The following is a 9,191-nucleotide window of genomic DNA, read 5'->3' as shown; positions in this document are numbered from 1 at the left end:
TGGTAAAATCAACTTAGAGTAACACAAGTTGAGGAATGGATCATACTTTTCCAGTTTTATCCCTTTCTTCACAAGGACTAAAAACAAGGTTTAAAGGGGCTATGAAATTTGCTCAGATCAGTGCTATTACATGATTTCACCACTTGGCCCAATGACCTTTGTAAAGTCATCCTTATTTGGGCACTTCACCAAATTGGGCTCATGATTTACGATTTATCAGAAATGAAGCCCAAGTGAGTTAATACTAGCCTCCCAACAATCATTATATCGTGGACCAATATTTACCATACGCATTGTGAATGCGATCCACATTACGTACATACGTGTATTTAACATATTATGCATCTTCAATTTATTTATAAATATATAATTTGTTAATTGAATATACATAATCTAAACCAAAATTCATAATATGCATGATAAACTCTGATTTACGATATAATTTGTGCCCATGCAAGGGCAATTGTATCATGACCCAAAAAGTTCTTGCTGCATAATCTGAATCAAATAGCTTTATTCTTGAGCTACTTATTAGTTTCTTAGTATACACTCTAGCTAGTAAAGATCCATAAGGGGATAAATTAACTTAAGTTGTCAATAATCAACTGAATTAAGTAGATCAATAGGTTGCTCTCACTGAGAGTCGAACGTGACTTGAAACATTGTGTTATCAAATCAACAACTTGCCCAACTTAATTATAATTGTCCAATTATTATTAATGAATTTTTTAAACTTGCATGTGAAACTGATTAATTTACAGCAAACTAATTAATATACATAAAGAGTTTTATAATTACATCAATATGTAAATATAATATTAAAAGTTAAATTTAGAGGATATCATTTTTTTTCTCATTAAATAATGTATGCTATTTTCATAAAATTTCATGAGATCAGCTTGAAAGTTACAATTAAATAAAGTTTCAATAAAGCTAGAATCCAGCATTAAGTAATCATGCCCAATGGCTCTAATAAGAGTGATTAATTTATATAATATCCTTAATAAGAAATCTGTCATTTTCTCGTCACTTCAAAGCATGTTGCCCACTTGTTTATATATTTTATTATTTATTTATTTATCTATCTAAATGTGTGCCCTATAGGCTACAGCCCCTACTTAGCTTCTACTTCTCATAACCCTTCATCCTTTTTTTTTTTTGGACCTCTTTTTAATTCTAGTACCCATAATATCTAATAATCTCACTATATTCTAACTTATTTAAAGTCAACTTGCCATCTGATCTACCTATCTCAAATATTATTTGAAAAATAAAATCTCTTAGGATCCATTTGACAAATAAAAATATATTCTGAAAATATTATTTTTTTTTAAAAAAAAAAAGAAAGAAAGAAAGAAAAAAAAAGATGAATCATGGGCTTGGCCAGCTCTGGTACAATGTGAGGCAAGCGATGGATGAGAGTTTAAGAGAACCGGCCAAATGTGTGAGAGGGAAAGAGATACAAAGATGGATAGTTGAGAAAGAATGATTTAGAAAATGTCTTCTTAATAAATTAAAGTATTTTAAAATGATTTTTTTAATACCAAATTTGAGTTATCTTTAATTATCTCTTTTTGGAGATGATATACACATATAGATATATAGATAGATATATTCTAATCTTTCACTCTCACTAGCTACCTCAACTTTATTGGCTTTAACTAAAAAGCATATGGATAGTGATACCAATAAGAAGATATTACTAAAAGCAAAAACGTCACCTGATATATTTTTATCCTCACCTTTTATGTTTCTATTTTCTATTATTTTATTATTTTATTTTTTTACTCTAATCCACTTCAACTTTAACTAATTAATCCAAGTTAAATTATATATTATTTTACGGGTGAGATGAGAAATTTATCGTATCCGAGAGTGTGTATGTAGCTAGAACTCTAGTCCTATGTAATAGCAATTAAGTATATATTGTTGGTCTTATATAAGGGAAATAAACAACTATTGATTTATTTACCATAATCAAATTTATGATTCAACAATTTTCACTTAGGGTCCTTTTGAAAATTTGGATGTTTTCTGGAAAATGATTTCTAGAAATTTTCAGAAAATGACTCATTTTTCAAAAAATATTTTAATATTTTAGTGTTTGGCTAAATGAACAAAAAAAAAACTATTTTTTCCTATTTGGCAAAAAGTTGAGAAATTATATTGTTTCTATTTTGGTACATTTTCCTAAAAATGAACATATTATTTGCTATAATATAATAATAATATGTGGTGATGGTGGTGGTGATGGTGGTGGTGTAGTGGTGGGGTTGGTGTTAATTGGTGGTAGAGGTGGTGGTGTAGTGGTGGTGTTGGTGTTAATTGGTGGTAGAGGTGGTGGTGGTGGTGCTGATGGTGGTGTTGGTGGTGGTGGTGGTGCTAATTGTGGTGGTGTGATAGTGGTGGTGGTGGTGATGTTGTGGTTGTGTTGTGGTGTCGGTGATTGTGGTGGTTCAATAGTTGTGGCGGTGGTAATAATAATAATGTTGAAACTAACTTAAGAAAGAAGGGAGGGAAGAGAGATGAAAAAACAAAGAATCCAGAAAATGTCTTCGGACTAAAGAACTAAGGAGACATTTTCAGTCAAATTTAGCATTTTTTTCATTGACCAGAATGAATATTTTTCATTGACTCATTTTCCTTGAGTACCCAAATACTGAATAGTCGTTTGAAAAATGATTTCAGAAAGTCATTTTCCGGGTTTTCAAGCATACCCTTAATATCATTATGTTTAATTTCTCTTTGACAAAGATAAATGATAAATCAAACAAGAATGTTAATTGTTGGGCAGATGCGCGAAGGGTCAAGTCAAGCATATCTTGCTATAGAATGTTATGCTGATTGTTTGGCAAGTATGAGGGAATACAATTACACATCATTTGCTACTAACTACAACTTTAAGATAGTGAGTTGTTAGCGTGTACGATGTAATATAAAGTTTGTGGAAGATATAATACAAAGTCTTGACTACAAGTGGGACTAGTGAGTAGTGACAGTTACCATTAGTGTAATCACTAATTCTTAAAAGTAAATCATATAATTATAAGCACAACATGTATATAAGCTTTGTAATAATCATGCGGCATAAAATGTGTGGAATATTTCTGACGGTAATAATGTGTTACCGGATATATTATTTGAGTATTTGAATGTTTGAATACAATGTTGAGCGTAGTGCTCAGTGTACAAGTGAGTTCAATATGTATCGTCTAGTAAGAAGTGTCGTCCGAAGTCCCCCCACTATGTGGTTGTGAGTCTTTTTATTCCTTTCAGCTTAGTAACGGAGCATTGATGAGGAGTTGACCGTTGGACATCAATACTTGAGGTGTTGAATGCTGAGGAGCTGAACGTCTGTCATCAAGGCTGAGGAGCTGAACGTTGGCCATCAATGCTGAGGAGTTGGACCGTTGCGCATTGATGCTGAGGAGTGAGGTGTCTTGGGTAGTTTGAACGGCAACTGCCTTGGTCATGACAACGGTTCCGGGTCGGGTACCCAATTACCCTATCAATTTCATAATAATTCGTTTCCATTTCCCTTTGTCGGACGATACACACATAAAAACCATAGAGGTTTCAACTTTGGAGCCATTTGTCGTGGATACAAAGAGAGATGGGGAGCAGGCAACATAATATATGTTGGGATTATATTATATATCTTTTGGAATATTTAATAACACAAATAATAATAAAATAAATAACCAAATAATTATAATATTATAACTCCGTTGTGTAGTCACGATCAGTGTTGCATTCATGCATGACAACCAAATCAATTTCATAAAGCCAATCATGTCTCAAAAATTAAAATAAATTTTGATTTGTTTATATATTTTTCAGATACAGTTATTGATCGAAACCAATCAAGAAAAATAAAAATAAAGAAGATAAAGTAAAGAAGGAGAAGGGACCAACCCATGTCAAGACTCTCTAAAAGAACCAAAGCAAAACCCCACCCACCACAAGAAAACAAAAACATCCATTCTTGAAAATACATATGCATTTATATATGAATATGAACAAATCGCCAAATTTATAAATAATAATAATATAATAATTTTCATTATCTTTAATTTGGTTTCTTTATTGCTAATAATTGCACCCCTAGCTACAATAAATGTTGGTACGTTGTGTATACATATAGGACAAAAATAATACCCATATTCTATATGTCAATTTGGTTTCATACAAATCATTTTAACATCTTTGAGTTATATATATATATATATATATATATATATATATATATATATATATATATATATATTAATAAATAACACCAAATGGTAAAATGTTGGATGCATGCATAAGATTATATTCTTGATCTTTATGTCCCTAAAATAACATATAACTATATATGTATATATTTATTCCGGACACACTATATGAAATTCAACATATACAAGATTTTTTTGAATCAGTATACGCACATATATATAAAATTCAAGATTTAACTAGATCAGTATATATGTTTATGTCTACTCCGTCATAGTGCACACACATATATATAAGATTCAAGACCAAACTAGATCAGTATATAAGCATATGTCTAATCTGCACACGCTAAACTCACACAAATACCAAAAATGCAAGATTAAACTGGATCAATATATATATGCATATATGTCTATTATGCACACGCATATACATATATGGAAATTCAAAGTTTAACTATATGAGTATATAACAATTGAAACATCTTTTTTGATATTAGGGTTGAAATGAGATCTTATTTTTGTTTTATTTCCCTAAAAAGTAAAGCTAGACTACACACCTAAAAGCCACAACTAGAAGTGCAAATATGTATAAAAATATGTGAAATAATATATGAAATGGGAGGGCGGTGAGTTGTGTGATGGGAGACAAGAAAATTATTGGGTGCAGAAAATAAAAAAAAATATATACATATAGTCCATCACAATAGATATTTCATATGCCAAATAAGAACAAGAGGAGTTGACTGGGTTCCCCTTCTTTAATTCATTTCTCTCCATCAAACCCACACTGGGATATGATTCTCCCATTGTCCCATCCCATCCCATATTCACACTAACTTAAAATAATTCCAATTTTCCACACCCCTCACTGCCATTCTCCACTACCCTGCGCAGCATATACTAATATGCAGCATGTTCATTTTTCGCCCGGACAGTTCAATTGATTCAACACATACTAACACAAACTCCCTGTTGAGCATATAATATATAAACATAAATATGCAATCCAACTATCAGCTTAGTTTCTAGTTGAGATGGAACGCATGCTTCAATTTAGTATCAGAGCCAATTCCATGCCAAAGGTCATGAGAAGTTTTAGTTGAAATGGAGCAGGTGCTTCAATTTTCACCAAAAAAAATAGATGAAAATTAATGAATTTGAGAAGAAGATATTGAAAATCAAATCTAGTTTAATTTAATATAATGGTGAATTAAACATTTATATAGTTGAGCAACATTCTCATTATATGTACCAAAAAAGGAAAGAAGAAAAATGGAAAATTTGGATCTGGGAAATAGTAATACTACTTTCATCCATGAGGTTCCAATTGATCATTGATCAAGATATCAACCTTTGCTAATGTTTTTGTTTTTTCCTAAACCCATGAATTTGAACATATTATGGACTTTTGATGAAGCTAAGAGAGAAAAGTGACGTACGTAAGTAGATGAGAACAAAGATAATTGATTGATCAGTAGTCGTGAGAATGGTGGTACATTGACGATGGATCACAGCCGCCGCCGCCGCCGCTGCTGTGTCGGTGGTGGCTATGGCGGCTGCTGCTCTCATCTCCGTCGTTCATCTTGCAGCCCATTTGGTGGTGAGCGGCGGCGCCGAGGTTTAGGTACACCATTCTTGAGTCGAGGTTAAGGTTGCCGATGTTGCCGGTGCTAATGCTGGACGTGTGTTCTTCGCTGATTGGCGGGTAAATGGCGGCGGAGGACGGGTTGGCCGCCGCGGCGGCGGCGGTGTTGCCTTCTTCGCGGGAAATGACCATGGCGGCGGATTGGACGAGCTCGAGACAAAGGCGGAGTTTGTTGGGTTCTATGCGGGCTAGCCCTGGGACGGCGCCTTTGAAGAGAAAATCGGAGGTTAGGGTTCGGAGGATGTCGAGCGGGGTGATTCCATCGACGGTACGGACGTTCGGGTCGGCGTGGTGGTCTAGCAGGACGGCCACCATGTCGGGCGACACCATCTCGGCCGCCACGTGGAGCGGCGTTTTCCCCGCGGGACCCGCGGGGTAATTAACATCCGCCGCGCCTAGCTCCAATAACGCCTTCACCACTTCGCGGCTACAATTCTCCACGGCGTAATGCAACGCCAATGCCTCGTCCAAATTCAGCCCTTCCCCCATCACCATTAGCTTCACGAGCTCCACGTCGGACGAGTCTAACGCCCTTCTCATGCGGCGGATCTTCTGGTCCTCGAGATCCGCCGCCCCGGCCCCACTCAAGTCGTGGTGGTGGTGGTGATGGTGATGGTGGTGATGAGGCATTATGGACCGCCGCGCAATCGAGAATTTCAGCCGCAGCTCCTCAATCTTCGCCACCACCTCGATCGGCAAATGCTTCGCCAGCACCTCCGGCGGCAGACCCGATTTCGCCACCAAATGTGAACAGGTCGTCCATAGCTGATGCATGTCTTGCTTCCTCGAAGCAATCAAAACCTTCATCACATCCTCAATCGATGCCTTCTCCACCATGCTCGCCAATTGCTTCTGCTAACCCCAAAAACAAACAAACATTAAAATACTTAACACATATATATATATAACCAAACACCTTATGTTCAGATAGCATGTAGTGACTCTCTATGTAGGAGGCCATAAGATCGAGTATATATAAAAATCCCAACATATCCCTCCAGAATCCTGACTAGATTGAGATTAAAACTTGATTGAACCCAACCCGACTCTCTTGTTGCATGAACTCACACATTTAGAAAAAGGCCATGCCAACATTTGAGCAAAATTGATTAAAATTAGGTAGGGTAGGCATCCAGCATTAATAATAGTCCATTCCTGTGTGTCTTCTTGGTACCAAATGAGGAAATTGAACTTGATTGCATAGGAGAGATTTGGTGGTGGTTGAATATAATATATATAATACATCAAGATATACTAATTTGGGAAATTTAGAACATGAAGATGGAGAACACCCAATTCAAGAAACTCAACCCAAGTAGTGTCACATAAAATCAAGAAAGTAACAGAATGAGAAGAACATCACATGATATGATGCTTTTTTTTTTTAGTTTTTCACAAAAACAGAAACAAAAGAAGAGAGCGTGTGTGGGCTTGTGTTTAGCTGAGAAATATGATAAGAAAATCTAGGACTAGCAGTTGGATGATCAGATTCTGGAAAAGAAACACTGAAAAAGAAGAAAAGTACTTCTCTGAGATCAAATTTAACAAACTCTGGCGATCCAACAAAAGTTATTTAGTAGAAGAAGAGATGAATTGAAAGCCATAAAATAAAAAATATAAAAAAGAAACAGTAATAAAAAATAATCAAATTAATAAGATAATATGAAAATTCCACTCCTTTCATTTTTGGGGGAAAAATATATATTTTTTTTTAAAAAAATAAAAATCTTAGCTTGCTCAACCTTAGAAAATGAAAACCCAAAAATGGTGGTGGGTGAAAACCTGGGTGAGCAAAGCGAGCTGTTCAACCCCGAAAGATCTCGCGGCGGCGAGCGTGTCGAGCGCGAGATCGACGGCGGAGGTGCAATGGGTGTGCCAGCACCCTCTCTCCCCACAATTCGGCCGCGGCTCGTGCTTTTGCGGCACAATCGACACCTGCCCACTATACAAAAACTGAAGCATCAACAAAAACACCTCATACCCAACCGAGTTCACCGGAATCACCTGCCCCCCTCCGCCGCCGCCGCCGGATCCCCGAGGCGACGACGCCGCCGCTCCCCCCATCCTCGACCCCATTGGGTCCGCTCCCCCGCCGCCCCCCGGCGATTCCGGCCCGCAAAAAAACTTCCTAAAGAACAAACTCCTCGCCGCCAAGATACACCTGTGGGCATGAACCAATCTCCCCTCCACGCTAAAAGTCACATCGCTAAACGCCTGCCCGTTGATGAGCAGATTCAGATAATCTAAAGACAGAGATCTTAACGAGTCTTCAAGAGTCATTTCTTCAGAAATAAAAACTCTCCTGAGGAGAGAGAGAGAGAGAAAGCTGAGAAAAAAATAAAGTAGTGGAGTGCTGTGACTCTAAACAGTAGAGAGGAGGAAAAAAAAAAAAGAAAGAGGAGTTTCTGTAGATGAAAGATACGTTATAGAGGAGAGCGCAAGTACTTGAAGAGAAGAAGAAGAGAATAGATAGTAAACTCTAGGTGGATTTAGGTCACTTCCACTCATTCCATTAAGCTAATTATTACTTCCGTCAAATCTTTTTCTTCTTTTGTTTTAATTTCTTATAATATATTTATAGCAACTCTTATAATCTTAATCCCATACTTAAAAAGTGACCAGAATATATTTATAATTTCTAAATTCTCATACTTTGTGATTAAGATATTAATTACTAGTAAGATTAATACGGAGTATTATTATTCTTAGCTTATGCTTACTTTACATTTTATATCATGTGTATGATATATAACTTCGTATTATTGAGTTTGTTACGAATAAGATTCTTATCTGATACATTTGAGGTAGGCAACTAGGCATAGGTAACTATATATATAAATTCATTTCACTTGAAAAAGTAATATGAAATAATTAAACATAAAAAGTTATCATTTGAATTGGACTATGTATTATATTTATTATAATTTATAAGTGAATTTCATGTGGCATTAGCGTTGAGCCTTGAAAGACTGCTTGAGTGATTACTCTCCCTCGATAGTGCTAGCTGTGCTGTTTAGGGAGTAGTTAGATTTTCCCTTTTTTTTTTCTTTTTTTTTTTCTGGGTTGGAGAGGGTAAGGGGTTTGTGGGGTGGGTGGGCTCAAGTGTTTAAAGAAATAGGTGAAATGGATAAAAAAAAATTATATATTAATTGCGTCGACTTCACTAAAACTTAAGTGACTGAATTAATTTTATGTAACGATATGCATATATAAGTACAATAGTATTTAAAAAAATGTTTTTGATCAAAATATTTGCAATGGACTGAAAGATAAGAACTAAAATAAGTAGAGTAACATGCATAATTGGACAACTTAAAAATACAATTTTT

The 9,191-nt window shown here is 35.7% G+C and overlaps 1 protein-coding gene across 2 annotated transcripts; it reads right to left on the bottom strand.

Annotated features, from left to right (window-relative positions):
- Positions 1–5,490: 5,490 nt before the first annotated feature.
- LOC116005993 (BTB/POZ domain and ankyrin repeat-containing protein NOOT2-like) lies at positions 5,491–8,245 on the bottom strand. Of its 2 annotated transcripts, none has more exons than XM_031246238.1 (2): positions 7,645–8,245; positions 5,491–6,717 (listed from the first exon to the last, which is right to left on the bottom strand). In XM_031246238.1, exons 1-2 carry the CDS (start codon positions 8,140–8,142, stop codon positions 5,689–5,691), a joined length of 1,527 nt encoding a protein of 508 aa, XP_031102098.1. In that variant the 5' UTR covers positions 8,143–8,245; the 3' UTR covers positions 5,491–5,688. The 2 variants fall into 2 exon arrangements, with proteins under 2 accessions (XP_031102098.1, XP_031102099.1); XM_031246239.1 differs by having other exon boundaries at positions 5,491–6,714; positions 7,645–8,242.
- Between the last annotated feature and the right edge of the window lie 946 nt (positions 8,246–9,191).

Source organism: Ipomoea triloba, chromosome 15, assembly GCF_003576645.1.
Source record: "Ipomoea triloba cultivar NCNSP0323 chromosome 15, ASM357664v1".
Lineage (NCBI taxonomy): Eukaryota > Viridiplantae > Streptophyta > Magnoliopsida > Solanales > Convolvulaceae > Ipomoea > Ipomoea triloba.
Note: the sequence above shows the minus strand (reverse complement) of the source record. Positions and strands in the feature narration are given on the sequence as shown.

What these genes read in the sequence shown, in the direction of transcription:
- LOC116005993 (XM_031246238.1), bottom strand. Translation starts at nt 8,142, where the DNA reads ATGACTCTTGAAGACTCGTTAAGATCTCTGTCTTTAGATTATCTGAAT. An exon ending in AGCTCGCTTTGCTCACCCAG is followed by an intron (nt 6,718 to 7,644) that starts GTTTTCACCCAC and finishes TTTTGGGGTTAG; the next exon opens with CAGAAGCAATTGGCGAGCAT.